The sequence below is a fragment of the Hippoglossus stenolepis genome, chromosome 14, assembly GCF_022539355.2.
Source record: "Hippoglossus stenolepis isolate QCI-W04-F060 chromosome 14, HSTE1.2, whole genome shotgun sequence".
NCBI classification, from domain to species: domain Eukaryota; kingdom Metazoa; phylum Chordata; class Actinopteri; order Pleuronectiformes; family Pleuronectidae; genus Hippoglossus; species Hippoglossus stenolepis.
Window position 1 is genome coordinate 8,622,724 of NC_061496.1, and position 17,754 is coordinate 8,640,477.

General features: G+C 39.5%; 1 protein-coding gene across 3 annotated transcripts in view; it reads left to right on the forward strand.

The window, feature by feature from the left end:
• Positions 1 to 17,754, forward strand: part of rabgap1l (RAB GTPase activating protein 1-like) — a 99,449-nt gene that overhangs the window by 43,776 nt on the left and 37,919 nt on the right. For all 3 annotated transcript variants that reach the window (XM_035177613.2, XM_035177615.2, XM_035177614.2), the window contains exon 14: positions 16,045 to 16,158. In XM_035177613.2, the coding sequence (XP_035033504.1) occupies positions 16,045 to 16,158 (114 nt within the window). The remainder of the gene's footprint in view (positions 1 to 16,044; positions 16,159 to 17,754) is intronic.

The following is a 17,754-nucleotide window of genomic DNA, read 5'->3' on the forward strand; positions in this document are numbered from 1 at the left end:
GATAATGTGCAGTGTTTAACTTAACATCTATTTAACCATTTACTAGAGTGAGGCTGCATCATTTCTGTGTGATGCTGTACTGCTTTGAGCTAATTGTCAAAAGGGAATCATTAGGATTCCTCCTCTGGGAGCCATGAATGTTTGTATCAAATTTCATAGTAATCCATAATCATTCATGATTTTATTTCAACCTGGAATGAACGGAAATGATGGACCAATTAATTGCCTCCAATGTGGTTAAAAAGTGAGCATGCTTGCTCCTATTCAGGAACAGCACATGCTAACACCTTCACTTTATAATGATAATCTAAGTGTCTGAGCCCGAGAGAGAACTAACTGAGCCCAACCCAAACCCGATGTTTTCCCCGATTATAGTCTTGCACAGTGTGACCAGGCCATTGTGACCGAACCCACATATTTTTTTTATTTTTTTTGTCTGAACCCAACTCGACCCGACAAGTTTGTTCCTTCCATTTCATCATCGGACTTGATAACCATTGGTAGAGAGGCTCTCTATCCAACATTGGAAACTTGACCGAGAGCTTTCTGTTCCATATTTTCTAAGTGCTTCGACTCTCCCAATGTGCACATTGGTTTTACCTGTTTGCTAGTAAGGCTGACTGTTCCACTTTCAGTTTGGAAAAAGTCTGATTCTGCAATTTTCACTTATTGTCCTTTCGATCTCTGTGGCATCATCATTCTCTTCTTGGTTCTTGCTTAATGCTGACTACACAACTAAGGATTCTACCTCACCCTTGAGATACATATGATCTCCTGGCTAGGGGCAAGTATGAAAACCAATTAAGGTCAGGGTTATTTTTTATCTGCTCGGCCTGTGATGGGACCAGATTGGTTTCATTGCTGATTTAGCCTCTAATGCTTCTATCTCTCTGGTCACCTAGTATGTTCGGTGGTGTTGAAATAATTGATTTATTAACTTAAAAAATATTCATTGTTTTTTTCACTTGCAATTGAAACTTTAAGGACAATTATTGTGTATTCAAAGCATAAATGTGACTCAGTGGGTCATGCTAGATTTTCACTTGCCACCTATTAAGATTCAGGTAAACAAGAACATGCATAAAACATATAACATATATGTAAGCTACAAAATACCTCCATAGCTTTCCAAATAATGATTTTTACAAAATAAATGTCTAGTGCTACTGAGTTTAGCACAGAAATTAGCCCACTAAAAGGGCTATTAAGGGTAACTGTATAGTGATCTAACATATGGTAAATGCACTGAAACATTCCATGAAAGGTTGAGAAATACCAAAATTCTTCTTTCTCTATATTTGAACTGATTCTTTAATTGAAATATCAAAATCGCAAGTGCTACACCCAAATTGTAGGTTAAATTTAGAGTGAAGGTCGGCCATGTTGCTGTGATGCTTAAAGGTTTGGAAAGCGTCATAAATAATACAGGCCATCATACATTTTGTGATACACACCCAAACCTGTTTGTGTCTGAATACCAGCCTCCTCTAAGTGTTCTCAGTTGTAAACCTCCTGTGCTCTGTCTGAGGTAAGCACTCTCAGGGACATTTATCATGTGCACACACACCAGAGACACTGAGGGGGAATCAGCATAAACAAAACATAAGCAACTAATATTAAACACGTTTAAATTATATTGGCTGAACTGTATGTGGACTGAAAACGTGGCATATAGGTTAAGATATCTTTTTTTTAAATAGACATATATGGTGCTCGCTCTAAAGAGTAGCTGTTAAACAACTGACAGTTTAGTTCATATACATTTTGTTCATTATGCAATATATAATTGCTCTTTATAGACAGTACTGTCAATGCTAAAGTGAACAATTATCTCGTATATTTTTTGTGATTTAGTCATAATTATAAAAGGCTTTGAGGCGCAAAAGTATTAAATATTTTACAAGTAAAAGATGAAATATAGGAATTTGACAGAATATAAAATTTAGAAAGACAGCATCCACAGCAGTAGCTGCCGTGAGCAGCCAGTTATTGATTCACTTAAACAAATGTAATGATCATTACATCTGTGATAGACTGCTAGCAGTGATCTACATCACCACCACTCTCCATCACCTCTCCATTCTGTCCATGCCTCATGGTCAGAGGCCCTGAATAATTTAACAGCAGTGGATGTACAGAGATACATCATAGTGAGCACTGTACAATTTAAATTAAGATTGTGATAAACTGGATTTGAAAATCTAAATTAACATAAAAAAGGAAACAAATTTAATTTGCTTTAATATTTTCTTTTTGTCTTGTAATAATTTTTGTAATACATTTAGGAAATATAGACATAATCACCCGTCCATCCGACGGATTGATGTCACTGATTCTTATGTCATTGTAAAGCCTTTGAGGTTTATTGTGAGAGAGTAATTTAATACAGTTTTTATCTTCATTTTATTTACATAAACACAAAAACTGTTGCATTGTCAATGTAACAGATGCACTATGTGGGTTTTCTGTCACCTGCATTAAAGCAAGTGAGGAATGTAGGCATTAGAAAAGCATTTCAAAAGTCGTGATTGCCCATTATAGCCAACTCATACTGGCCACATTTCCGGTTATCTGAGAACCAAAAGAAAGGAATTAATTTGTTGTTATTGCAATCATCCAAGTTACTTCTGTAAAGGTATCATAATGATAAATGGAATTCTGTCTAATTTTATGCATTTATGTGTAAAACAGAAGAGATCTTTTTATTTTATTTGTCTGATTGATCCTCTATTCTTCTCGCTCAACTCTGTCAGACAACTAAGATCACCACTACTGGCACTTTGAACCACGGACCACAGTCTGTCTTTTGTATAAACAGAAAATTATTTTATTTTGACATAATAGAGGCTCATTAAAACATTAGCTTTTGAGCTGCAAAACTTTCACTCGCTGCAGCGCTAAAGGAACATCTACATCTTTTTTACTTTTCTTGACATAATTTAATTTGCACCACTATTATTGGACTAGCTGTTCATACATGCAAGGCACAAAGACAATCACCTTGAAGGACAGTGGAGGACAAACATGTTTTCTACTGGTAACCTCCCTGCAGACCTCAGGTACTGAAGCTCTGCCAGCAGATGTACAGCCAGCCTCTCTAATTTTCTGTCAGGGCATTTTAGATAAATTAAATACCATAAATCAGTCAAATTACCCCCTTGGCTCCTTAGCATATTTCCTTCCTTCTACCTCGCCTGTTTCGCTCTTCCTTTATCTCCCTCTATCCTGAGGTTGTGTATAGGCAATTATTCAGTAGTGAGTCCAGTAGTGGCCTCAGGTCATGGTTGATATGGCCAGTTCTTTCTCTGTGGCATTTAGCCCGGCTACGCTTGGACACGAGGAGGGAAGTGAATGAATTGGATACAAATAATAATAATAATTTGGGGTGTAAGTGCAAATAGCCATAAAATGTCCACAATCTCGTATTGCAATACAAGAAGACATTATTGTGATACTACCTTTTTATAACTGAAACCACAGTCAGTTATTTCCACAAGCCGTCTTATCTGTGGAACTATGTGTATACCGCAAAAAAAATCCTGAAAGTACTTTGAGTATTGGATAATACACACATTAAAAACTTTGTGAGGGACACCTGCTTAGTCATGCAATTATCTGAGCAGCTAATCATGTGGTGGTTAATGCAATGCATAAAATCATGCAGGTCAGGAGCTTTAGTTGATGCTCGTGTAGAACATCAGAGAGAAGGTGTAAAACTCTACATCAGTTTCCACTCCTGTCAGCCATGAACAGAAAAGTGAGGCTGCAGTGGGCACACACTCACAAAAACTGGACAGTTGAAGACTGAAAAAGAAGAACCTGTAGTCTGGCTTGATGAATCAGGATTTCTGCTGAGGCACCCAGATGGTGGGGTCAGAATTTGGCGTCAACAGCATGAATCCGTGGAACCAACCTGCTTTGTGTCAACAGTCCAGACTGGTGATGTTGTAATGGTTTGGAGAATGCTTTCTTGGCGCACCGTGGGCCCCTTAATGCCAATCAATCATTGGTTGAATGCCACAGCCCATCTGAGTATTGTTGCTGACCATGTGCATCCCTTTATGGCCACAATTTACTCATCTTCTAATGGCTACGTCCAGCATAATAACGCACCATGTCACAAAGCAAATGTTGGTTACAGTGAACATTTGTGGCCTCTCTAGTCACAAGATCTGAATTCAGGTGAACACCTTTTGGGATGTGTGAAAACAGGGGATTGGCAATGAATGACAAACCTTCAGAAATGATGTGATGCAGTCATGTCAGCATGGACCAGAAGCACAAAGGACTTTTTCCAACATTTTGTGGAATCCATGTCTTAAATAATTGAGGCTGTTATGAAAGCAAAGGGAGGCCCGACCCAGTAATAGTATGTTGTTCCTGATCAAGTGCTCAGTGAGTGTATATTGGCAGCTTGGACCATAGCTTCCTCAATGCAAAGGGTGAGGTGGAGAATGGAAAAAAAGAAGAGTTTAGAATTGTATAATGGGTACAAAGAAAAGAGGGTAAAAAGAAGCACACCTTGTAAATGCAATGATGAAGAACTGAAATTGCTAGACTGTACATCTATTAGAAAATAATATTTTCATAAATATGTACAATGGTGAGACATTTATCCTTTAGTTTCATACAAAAAAAGATGAATTCAGTCCCTACATATGAGGGAATATTATTTCTTTCAGGTGAGCTGTTGTCCTGTCTGTCTGTGTATGGATATAACTGCCAGATATCCAGAGCCACATCCCTGGTTACAGTTGAGTGTCTCCATTGTCTCCCTGATTCTTCCCAAATGAAAATCAGGACTTAAGAGGCAGTGTGTCGCTATGGAAACCCTGAGTCTGAACAAGCAACAAGGTTTCAGAGAATTTATTTGAAGTTCATAAACAATGTGCAATTAAAACAAGATTTTTAACAATGGCTCCAAAATAGCAACATCTGCATTATTCATTTGCATGAGCTTTTATTCAGAACATGCAGTTGAAGTAAAATTGTGTCAGTGAAGGAATCTAAAAACATACTTGCTGGTGTGTTTGTGTAGCACTGCACAGGCTTTTATTATGAAGGTAACATGTGGATTGAAAGACACTGACCCATCTCCACGTGCAGACAGAACAATTCACACTTAAATAAATATGCATCCGCACACTAAAGTCTCTCAGTCTTCTCTCATGGACCCACTGTCTGACCCTGCGCTCCACCAGTTTCATCCCTGGGGGTCTTCTGTCTCCGCATAGTAGAGATTCGACTCATATCCTCCAGTAAAAAACACAACACACAGAAAATGACAGATACCTGGAGGGATGCACTTAATCTGCTGACCTCAGTCAATGATGCTCTCTGTGTGTGCGGCAGAGAGAGAGTACGGCATGCTTTTCACAGCATGTGTATTCTTCAATCATTTTGCAAAGGCACAATTTTGTGCACTAACCTCTGTGGGTATTTGAACATCTAGGTGACTCAGAAGTGAGGGATTCTGAAAGAAATACCGTTTGATGTCAACAGCTAAACAAATACACCCTCTCTTTCATGCTCCTTCAGATGCCCCACCCCTCAAATATATGGATATCCATTGCCAAAGCATTGACTCTAGCAACACAGCTTGCTGACCAAAAGAGAAATATGGTGGAATCCACAGGGTTATTAATAAGGGATGGAAGTGACTGAAATGAACAGACATTATAAAATAAAACAAACAACATGCACACAAACATAGTATCCAACACACAATGGTGTTGGCCAGGTTGTGGGTTAGCAGTCTGTCCCTCCAGTTGCTGCTGCGAGGCTAACATGCAGAGAGGACGAGATGATTTCCCAGAGCCAGCACAAGTCTGCTAATTTAATGATGCCAGACAAACAAATGTGGCACTGGTACGTGCTTGCTGACCAACCAGTTGAGATTAGCCATCGTTAACAGTAGAAACAGCCCTGAACCATTGGCTCTTTGGCAAAACGGAGCAACCTACATTTATCTGTCTTCATGTCTTACAGGGTTTCCATAAGGATATATGGACTAACTAGTTAGTGAGATTCAGGGGCATGCCAATTCATTTTCTTACACGATTGTAAACATGCGGTGAATAACTAAAGAAGAATTAGGAATACGATTTCTCCATCTGTTGCAAATGAATATCCTCTTGATCAATTAAGCTTTTTGGGCTATTCTTTGTCCCCCTGCTGCTGTCTATTGTGTCAAGTGTTTCTCTGATGTTTTTGCTTGTCACCAAATTTACTGCAAGCAAAATTAGAAATTTGGCCTTTTTGCTTTCTGCCTGAACGCTGTGTCTGCAATTCCGACTCCACAAATTGAAATGCAGAACCAGCCGGACCATTAAAATGCCACGGCAGCGATACAGAGACAGATGAATTTGCAATCTGCCAAGTGGGCCAGCTGTTTGCCCCCCCCCCCCTCATCCCTCAAACCTCCAGGGAAGCCTCCAGAAACTTCCTCGCCAGCTACCAAGGACAAAGGCCTCAGGGGGGAGCTGATTTTTAATTACTGGACTGCCTTCCTCTGAATATCACACCAATAGATAATCTCACTGTGTCCCGCAGAAATGAATAGAAATGAGGAGTGTTTGAGGGAGCCAGGTGTGTCAGCAGCGAGGGGTGGTGTCATTAGTAGGCCTGGCTGTCTCGCAGTCAGTAAAGACTTTGAAGTTGCAGTGCAGTGTGTGTTTTTCTTTAGAATTAAATTCAAAATAAGACCAAGGCATTTTGGGGGGTTTTGGTCACAAAATCCTCATTAATCTGGGATTTGGGAAGTTTTTTAATGACATTTAAAGGTCCTATATTGTAGAAAGTTTTATTTCCATTTTTTTATTATTATAAAGCAGATCTAGGTGCTTTATAAATACTCTGAAAGTATCACAACGCTCAACCCATAAAAAAAGGCACACAGCCCGTATTCAGAAACTCAACAGTAAAACTAGCCGTCAGGACTTTGTGAGGTCACAAGTGAAGTCAGACAAAATAATGGGCATAGTTCAAACTATGTTGAAAATTACATCACCGTCTAATTGAATTTACCTGCTAACGATTCAGATGTACAGTAGTTTGTGCCTCAGTCAGCACAGTGTGTTCTCCTCAAACCTTCATTTTTTAAGGAAGCCAGGAGTTGCCTCAGTGGAAATTAGTGTCAGACCTTTAAATTGCCTAGAAAGCCTTTCATAACAACCTTCACAAGGATGTAAAATACAAAAACAACTTTCAACAGATTTCCACCAGATTTTTTTGTAACGTTGTGGTATGGGTCAGAGAAGATCCTAATAGACTTTAGTGTGGATCCAAATCAGGGGGCAGACACATTCATGTGAAGTGTTTGTGATCCAAATGCAGTAGTAGTCACATTCAGTACTGGCCTTCCATAGAAGGATCTGTCGTTTATCCAAAAGATGAAGAGACTCTCTAATATTCTGTCATTTAGCAACCAGTCTTATCTCACCATGCCTCCCTCTCTGCCCTTTAAGTAATTTCTCCTTCCCTTTATATTCGTACTTTTCATTCTCTATTATCTCGATTCTCATAGAATAACTGAACCCTTCGGTTTAAATATCTTTGATGTCCATAACAAAAGAAACAATGCTGCTTCATGCGGACTCTTACTTGGAGGACCTCTGGGATTTAGCTCTTTAACACACCATGCTGCTGGTCCATCCCCGTCTCTGTTCTCTGACACGGCCCATAGAGCAATACTCCCCAGTCAATATGATACCAGGCTCAGATGGCACATTTACTTCCTGACTCCTCTCTGAGACAATGGTGTCGAAGTGGCTTGAATGTGTGCATTTGATCCACCACTCTGCCACGTTGAGAAGGGGTAGAAAACCCTGATGAGCCTGCTGACTGAGGAGAGGATCAATAATTAGGTTTGACACTGAATGGAGATGAGTAACACATAATCAGTGCTATAATTTGTCTCATTGGCTTGAGGATTGTGTTTTACTGTAAAACCTGCTGTGAAACCTGCCGTTGGGAGCTGTTAAACCACCTACGCAAATTTAATTACACTGTTTTAATAGAGTTGTATTGAAATGATGCAGGTTTCTGTTTAAAGTTTTGTGAATTTGAATGGGATAAAACTCAATATGTTGATGCTGATTCAAAACTAGTACAACCCTCTTGTTCTAACACTTCACATAACAGCAGGGAGCTGCTGGCTCCCTTTGTTCAGAATATTCTAGATGAATAATATCAGCTGGTCTGCAAATAAATTACTCTAGTGGTGTTTGTTTGCGGTTGACCAGAGATATTCCCTCCACAATATCATATTTGCTTTCAGGAGGCAATGCTGAAATTTCTAATCGTGTGTGGTGTATTATTTCTTTTGTCAGGAACTCTACGTTGGGGCTATTGACATGTTTCGGAGAATACAGTAGGGGTAGACAGTATTTATTAGATCCTCTATTGTTGTTAGATGTCATTTTATATTACAATATTGAATCCGGATTTTGTGCATTTTCTGCATTCCATCTACAGACTGGAAATATCTTATCCAGTGATCACAGTTTGTCTATGAGTGGCAGTTTCTGAAGTTGTTACATAAAATATTTTGTTTTTTCTGTCTGGCTGTGTTCCCTCCTGTAATTATTTTGCACACACAGTTTGACTTTGTATCTAGCAATCTGTCTTCATGGTTGCCTCCAGTGGTTTAACGCCAGCAGCATCATCTCTGATTGGCTGGGCTGTCACTTCAGGACTTTGTGGGCTCTGAGTGTGCAGCTGCCTGAACCTGGCTGGCGCCTTCGCTCCCACCTCATTGGTTTTGCAAAGCCTGGCTGCCTCTGTGTCGAGGGGTTCACCAGCCAGCACCCGTGGGCCCCAAGCATCCACACCAAGGAGTTACATAACTGTTAGAAGGGAAGGGTAACTTAATAGCTCGCTGCTTTCTCCAGAATGGTATAATAAGGTGATGGAGCTGCCTCAGAGTTTTTACATTTAAATTTGTATGCCTCCGCGCCAGCGACAGCCAGTGGCCGGAGGCATTATGTTTTCAGGTTGTCCGTCCCATTGCCGTGAACGTGATATCTCAAGAATGCCATGAGCGAATTTCTTCAAATTTGATACAAATATACCAAAGGTCAAGGTCATGGTGGCCTCACGAAGTATGTTTATGTTTTTCGTGAACATGATATCTTGAAATCAGCTTCAGGGATTGTCTTCAAATTTGGTACAAACGTTCCCTTGGACTCAAAGATGAACTGATAAGATTTGGGTGGTCAAAGATCAAGGTTACAGTGGCTTCAAAAAACATGTGTTTGGCCTCTTGAATGTGAGATCTCAAGTGTTTGAGGGAATTTCTTCAACTTTTGATCAATTGTCACTTGAACTAAGATTTTCTGATAAAGTGATTATGTTTCATGTAGAAATATGTACACGGACACAGCACTGATTGTCACAGGCGTACAACCGCAGTGCGGTAATTCATTTTAAACATTTAACTGCCACTTACATTCAGAACGAGTGAGAATGTGAGAGCAGGTAGGTGGTTCATTATGTTGCTCAAGGACATTTTGACAGGATTGCTGTTGATAGACAGACTGACTCATGCTTCTAAAGCAAAATATTGACCTTGTGCTGTGAAGCACACTTTAAGTGTTGACATAAAATGTACTCACTTTTGTTTCTTAGATGTCCTCTGTTCAAAAATGATTTTAGCCTCGATACATGCATAAAAACAACTGTCCTTAGTGTCACATTGATGTCACATGGATGTAAGTGACCCCATGTAATCAGTCACAACCATACTCCTCTCCTTCAAACATTCTTGAGCAACACTGTTTGCTGCCCACCTCATCTGCACAGCTGTAAGAAGGGGAACACAATTTCAATAGCGTTATATCCGCCAAGGCAGTGATTCCTAAGGTGTCTTATCAAGGCGTTATAAATATCTTGTAAATTTGCCTTGAGATTATACAGTTTAACCACAGAGATTATCACAAAAAACTATAGATTAAAAGAAAACACAAATACAGCCAAATATATAGAACTTGAATTTAAAAAATAAAGATACATTTGTTTATATAAAATGTTAAAATGAATGCTAAATGCATAAATCTTTTATACGTTTCTTACTCTGTAAAATAAAAGTTTGCTGTGAAGGCCAATATCAGCCAATTGTTATCAGTCAACTGATCTTTTTGGATACACACTGCACCATTTGCTTGCTTAAACTAGAACTCTAAACATTTGGGGTATCTTTTCCATTTCCTAACTCCATTTGCTGTGCTCGGATAGTATCTCTTCAGTAGTTATTTATGCACTAACAACGGGTTAATAATGCATTTGAAGCATGTTTAGGTTTACTGTAAAGTGCAAATGCCTGTTCCTCTATTCAGTGACAGTCTTACTGAGTCCTGACACTGTACCCCAGTATACTGTAGTAGTAGATCCATTGTAGGTACAGCACGGTATTCTTTCAGTGGAAAAACCTGACCTGTCTACCTGATACTGCAGGGACTTGCAGAGGGACTTGCAGAGGGACAGTATGGCTAGACTTCACTAAGGTCACTGGTCATCAATGTCAGCTGACCTCAGATGAGTGTCCAGTGGTCCTCAAGGTGCCCGGTTTTATCTGTCCTCCCTATGGAGACAGGAGGAAGGTAACAGGGCCTAATAGGCTGGAAGGCAAACAAGAAGTGGACAGGGGACTTTAACTGTCTGCTGCAGGAGCACACTTGACATGGAACAACTCCGGTGTCATCTCAGCTGTACCCACCTCTGAATGAAATGTTTTATCATAAAATGACAGGTGTTCACTTGTGTTGCCTTCAAGCTTAATTTAAATGAAGGCAGAGTTCCCGAGGAAGTGATTAACATTTAAAATATTCCCCCTTAAGCATCTGCCCTTTTACTACTTTGCTCTACTACAGCAGCCGATGCAGTTTAGTTTCAGCCACTGAGTCTGAGTCTGTTCTTTCTCGTATGTTGTGGCTAGAACTGAATGCTGAGTGCTGTACAATACATACAAAAGAAAACTACAAAAATATAATTACAATAATAATAGAAAATAAAGGTTAAGAAGTGAATAAAGAATAACTAAGGATGTTTGAAAACCTGGGAAAACACGAGTCTTTAGTTTAATCTTAATTCTTAATTGAATTTAAAAGGTAAACAAATACAGCATAAACATTTATATATTCAAGTCATGCAATAATATACACTAATGTAATCTATAACATTCATAACGTTTTGCATTTGTACAAAACATAGAATGCCTTACATGCTCTTATATGGCTATAATGTTTCTCCAGACAGTTTTTTCTGCAGAGGAAACCCTCTGACTCTCTGGATTAAATGATATTGAATGTGGAGGGTTGCGGAGGTGGAGTACAGGTTTGGACACATTGGACACATCAGCAGATTTTATTTTTAGCCGCATGTGTTAAGTAGTTTACCTGTTGGTGAGGTCTGAGTAATGGTCTGTCTGCCCAACAAGCCCCCAGGCTACAATTAGAGGAAGCCTCTCATTCCCCTCTGTGTACATATCCCCCTGCCCTCTCTTTATCTCCCTTTTTTTCAACTTCTGTCTCAGTCCGTCTCTCCTCTGTGTTATCTGTCTTGATCTCTCACTGTCTCTCTCTCTCTCTCTCTCTCTCTCTCTCCCACCCTTGCTCTTTTCCTCTCCCACTCTTTTTTTCCTTGCTTCCATCTCCTTTCCTTTCCTGCCTTGTTTACTGCCTTCAGTCAGTCACTTTAAAAGCCACCGGGGGATAAATCTGACAGTTACGCACGCGCACACACACGCGCACACACACAGAGTACATCAAATTCAGACTGATACTGTACAGTGTTGATGTAATCTCCCTGCTTGTGCTAATGCTTTTTTAATCCTTCCATATTTATTATACATACTTTGTATTTTGTGCTGATGTATAGCATTTATGCTCATCTGTCTACGGTATCAGGACAGTGCATGTATGTGGGCTGGAATGATATATGTATAATATTCTATGTTTTCAACTGACAGATAAATGTCAGGATGAAAGTTTGCATCTACTTGATTCCACGGACTTTTGTGCTTTCTTGCATTCAGCAGTGCACATTGTTTGTGTGCATGTGTTTGGACTGCGGGGCATGCTCTTATGAATATGTGTATATAGTCCTATTTTACACAGGCTTTACGGTCTAATAGGCTTCTATAGTCTTGCCTTGTCACTCCTCTGGAACAGCTTAGTGAAATTTGCATGCACTGGTTTTGCCACTCAGGAAGTATCCAACCATCCTTTCTGTTACTGGTGTAAATCATCACACCACAAACCGCCCACCGTCCACTTTTTTCAAGTTCAAAAAGGAAGAAAATACAAACTAAGAGGATTACCTGGAGCCAAGTCTTTTCTTCAGATATGATGCTGCCTCTCTATTGCAGCCACACATCCCCTGTCCTTATACCCCTGTCTGAAAACGGAACTAATGCATGGCTAACAGTCTTCTGGATACCTCTGTCTCTCTCCATTAATTCTCCTGTTGGGATGGTATAGCGATTTCCAGACTAAAGATCTTTTGGATGATGGAGGCAGTGCTGACGGTGCTGAGCTCTCGGCTTCTAACTGTCACTGACAACATCCAACTCTCTCCTCATTTTCAGAAGATGAAAATGTGTCCAGAATGTGTCTCCCCTCCCCCGCTCTATATGCAAACATTCACATTTCTGTTCCTTCCGCAAAGAGCAAATCATGTTGTTTTTACCCAGATGTGTGTGATAAAACATTTTCTGTGTGCTTGTTTGTCCGCACAAGCAAGAGAGACACAGGGGAGAGGGGGAGAGAGAGAGTCAGAAGGAGCTGAATGAATGGACGAATAATTACGCAGCTCTGCAATGAAGAACAGTTTTACCAATTTGAAAAAAATTATAATTATAAGGTTATCAGTGTTGATATTGTGGCAATGGCCACAAGCAAAACAACGTATGGAAGAGTAAAGGCCCAGGACTTGAGTTCCAGGACAAATTTGTGTTCACACAGGGAAAACAGTATGACCACATCCAGAGTGATGAGGTCTCAGGACGTAATGAGGACACATTTAGGTGCGTTCAGACCTGTACGTAATGATGACCAATTAAATCACTCAGGACGAATTATAATACCAAATCTGAACGGAGTCTCTGAGGCATCAGTGGGTTCAACCTGACTATCTGAGCCAGTACTGTACAGTGCAGGAACAAACAGACAAACCTTTAGGGCCTGTTGTGTTGCTGTACCTGTGTTCATACACTGTAGGAGGAAGAATTGGGGAGAATTCTCTGATTTGTGTTTGTACTAATAGTGCACAACAGCAACTGGAGCACTGTGCTTGAGAAGTGATGCTGCTGATGAGGCTGCAGTTTCTCCAGAGCACCTCAGCCTCCCTGCAAAGATTCACCAGCTTCAGCACACACACACGCACACGCACACACATACAGACGTATACAGAAAATAATGAACTTAAGAGACAGTATAGTGAATATGTGCATGTTAGTGACACATCTCACTTATTCTGAGACTATGAGTCTGCATCTGGGGTGATAGTGACAGTTTTATCAAAAATATATATGGAGCAAAATGTTTTTACAATAATGATATTCAGCTAATGAGAATAAGTATTTTCCATTTACCTTCCTCTTTTCCCCTTGAGACTATTAATTTACAAAATGTGATCATTTTTGTAAATAATCACAGTTACACCTAGTAAACAGTAATAACTACAGACTTCTCTACAGTAAATTCGTAGAGTATATTTTTTCCAAAGCTCAGCATGGCTCCTGTTATTCAGATCTTTTAATAGCAGGTAGAGTACGTTTGTGCTGGAAATGCGTGAACCATCACTCAGAAGAAATGCATATTGAGACCATAGGGCTTAAATGTATTTTCATGTTTGCTTCTTGCATTGGAAATGAGGGAGGATGAGGCACATACATGGGGCATAATGGAGGTGGAAGCAGAAAAGTGATGGAATTTAAAGAAAAGGGGAAGCAGAGTTGGAAATGAAATAGGAGAGATGGCACTTTAGAAGATGAAGTAGAAAAGAGGGGAGGAGATGGCAGTAGGGAACAGGAAGAGATAAATGACAAGAGGAATAAAGGAGATGGGAGTAGGGAGTTTAAGAAGATAATGAAAAATGCAGAGACAGAATAGTGAGAAGACATAGAAATGCTTCCCAACAAGGAGGGAAGTATAAGGGAGATCAAGCAGAGTACAGAGGACGTCCTATCCTCATTTTTTGTGCTGTTTTTTTTTTTTTTGAGTAATGAGGCTGTTAATTATTAGAGGCATGCATGGTTTATTAAATCAAAGTGTTTACAACTTCCACTGTCAACCAGATTCTGAGTGGTGCTCGCTGATATTGCCATGGTAATTACAGTGTCGTGAATGAGTTTATTGATGGACCCACTCATAAGAGTAATACATTAATCATGAGTCTCTAATTATTTTAAAAGTAATGTTTTTACTTGCTGAATAATTGATTGAACTTCTCTCTAGGTTGGTGCTGGCAGGTTAAGACAACCCTGAACACATACAACAAAAAGTCACAGCCTTCATTCCTGAAGAGCTGCTTTTTTCCTTCTTTGCCGCATAAGGAACACAATGTAAAACTGTTAGTTCCATTTAATACACAGAATCACACACCTCCTCCGCGCGACAAATCTCATTAAAGCATTACACACAGTTGTGCCAGCAGCTTCTATCAAACCCTTTGCTGTGTGTGTATGTGTGCACACACGTGTGGATACATGTACTAAATAAGCATAGTGTAGGATTCTAATAACATGGCAAACAAGAGTTATATTTAGATGATTGTTGAATCTAATATCAAACATAATCCAGGAGTCCTCACAGTAGAACGTCACAAAGTGTGTGACTTATTATTTTCAATAGTCGGTATTCTGTCAGACCTTTAGTTGTGGCTGGTTCTGTTTTTGCGATTTAGAATAATATTATATTATATTTCTTTATATAAATCTTGTTTTTTAGTTATCGATATGCAAAAATGACAAAGCTACAGCAAAACTTACAATATAGATGTTTTTAAATGTCCAAACAAAATATAATACATTTTTAATGGTTTACCTGTAAAAAAAAATGTATTTGATTGATTATCAAAATGATTGCGGATTCATTTTCTGACAGGTTCACAGTTTTTAAGTCAGTCTTACAACAACGGTTAGGCATCAGTATGTACAGTATATGGAAACAGGCTTCTATGTACATATGGACACTTAAACAGGTTGTGTTTGCTGTGATCATTCCTCCTGTTCACGCTGACCATTAAGAAATCCCATCCTCACGTTCCAGTGGAAGAGATGGGGGACAAAGTCCACAGTCCTCCTTACGTGCAAAAATAAGGGACCTCTTGAACTTTCACAACAAAAGCATGACAATTCTGCAATGTTTACCAAACGTGCAGCAAACTGCCTTACCCCTCTTACTTTAATACCCCCCCTTCTCCTCTCGCTATTGTCAGGAAACAAGGAGAGGGGAGAAGCATGAAAGATGAAATTTCTCACTCACACTTGCTCTTGTGCACACAGTCTCACAGTTTGTCTCTGAGACACACAAACGCACATCAAGGTCAGTCAGGCTCAGGCTTGGTTTATCTGCAGCTTGCAGTGAGCTGTTGGAGAATGCTGTGCTGCCAGTCTTCTCTCTGCTTTCTGTTTGTACTGTGCGTGTGTGACAGTGTGCAACTCACTGTGTTTGTGTGAGAATAGAAAGTGAGAAGGAAATGGCAGATTGCCTGTGTATGTATGTGTGTTAGTAATTGAGGAGCACACAGGAAAACATGTTTGGTATGTGTGTATGTATGTGTACTCTGCAGTGGCTCCGGATTACAAAGACTATGTGATTGAGGCCTGGGGAGTGCTGTTGCAGGAGGAAAGGGACAAACACTAATACACACACGCTCTGCATCATAGCTGTGATTAATATATTTGGTTGTCATTTTACTTGCCCTCTTTTGTAATGTATATACAGAGCGTCATCAGTGAATTAAAAAAACATTGATATCAGAATAAACAGACGTCGATATTTGCCCGGTCACGTGTTTATAGCATGTAATCAATGTGTGTTGCAGGATTCAGCCCAGGAAGGTGTAATCACCCGCGACATCCACCGCACCTTCCCTGCACACGACTACTTCAAGGACTCTGACGGAGATGGACAGGATTCACTGTACAAGATCTGCAAGGTGAGATTATTATTTTGCGATTGTGGAGGGACACTGATCGAGCAACAGAGATGGCTGTCAGTTACATCCAAATACTTTGAAATGACAAGGAACTGAACTTAGATTAAACTTGCATTGGATTGCACAGTACTGTAATTCTATGAGAACAGAAGTTAATTCTGAAACTAGTGTTTAACCTTTCAAATTTGTGCCTGTCCCTCACAAGCCAACTATTAGCTTTTTTTCTCTTTGTGGTCTGGCAAGGCTCAGTAAGAATTTGCTTGGCATTCAAAGTTGGCTCAAAAATCTATATATGATTGACAGTACCCGCGTTTTACTGAGACATCACCATGAATCTTTCCTACATGACATAAAGGACGTTGAACCCCTCAGTGGTAATTTATCTTATCATCTAATTCTAAGTGGAAAAATACAGTGGCTGCCACCAAATTCTTTTTCTGACCATTTGATTCGGAAAGATATGTTGCATAGTTTAGATTTGGATGATTTTGGGAGATAATTAATAAAGATAAAATATATATAATTATTATATATATATAAAATATGATAAACATGAATAAATTAATCATTTAAACAATTTTGATTGTGCTGCCAGGCTGATTGATCTTTGAGGCTTTGCAGGGGATCTGAAAAGACTAAACTATATAAACATAAAAAATAACCAATAGAAACGTTCAGATCAAATATGCCAGTTTGAAAAGTTGCATCTTGAGATGAGAGAGATTTAATATTGTGAATTTAATAGAGGGAACACAGGCGAGGGGCAGAATGACCAAAGGCTCTCGACCCCATGGTAGTTAAGTGAGCAGATGCTGTGGTGAGCTGCTGGAGAACAAGAGTAATATGTTTTATGGAAGCAGTTCTGGTAATAACACGAGCTGCTGAATTCTAAACCAAATTGAGTTTGTGTAGAGACCATAGAGAACAGTGTTACAATAGTCAATAGGGGATGTAGTAATGGTTTGATTGAGAATAGCAGTGAGTGCCGCTAGGTGCACGCGATGGACAGAGGCAATTAATATTGCACAGATAGAAGTATGCAGACTGAGCAACATTGTTAACACTATCTTTCAAATGTGTGCTTGGAAAGATACTGTACTATCCAAGATGACAACCTAAATTGTATTGCTTGTTTAAGAAAATGGTAGGAGAGTCAGGATACGATTTCTAGTAAATAATCAGGACAAGTGGGCTGGAGAGTAAAAGAAGCCTCGGTAGATATATAGACCCTGGTGTCATCTGCATAACAGTGAAGTGCATTGCTGATTATCATTTTAATTTAACCCAGAGGTAGTAGGTAAATAATAACTGAGTGTGGCCAAAGAAATATTATTTAAATGAAACAAAGGAGGTTTCAGCGATTCCAGTGGAATCTGAGAATTCAATGTGAGATGGTACCATCAAGAGATGCTCACGAAGTCTGTGACTGCTTTTAAGAGAGAAAGTAGTTTAGAGAGAACTGGTAAAGTTGATTATTCAAAGCCGTCTTCATTGTCTTGAAGATTCAACCATGTTGATAAATGGCTTCAAATTAAATACCATGTATAACACATTCTTAGCATTTGATAATGTCAAATGCTATGATATATTGAAAAC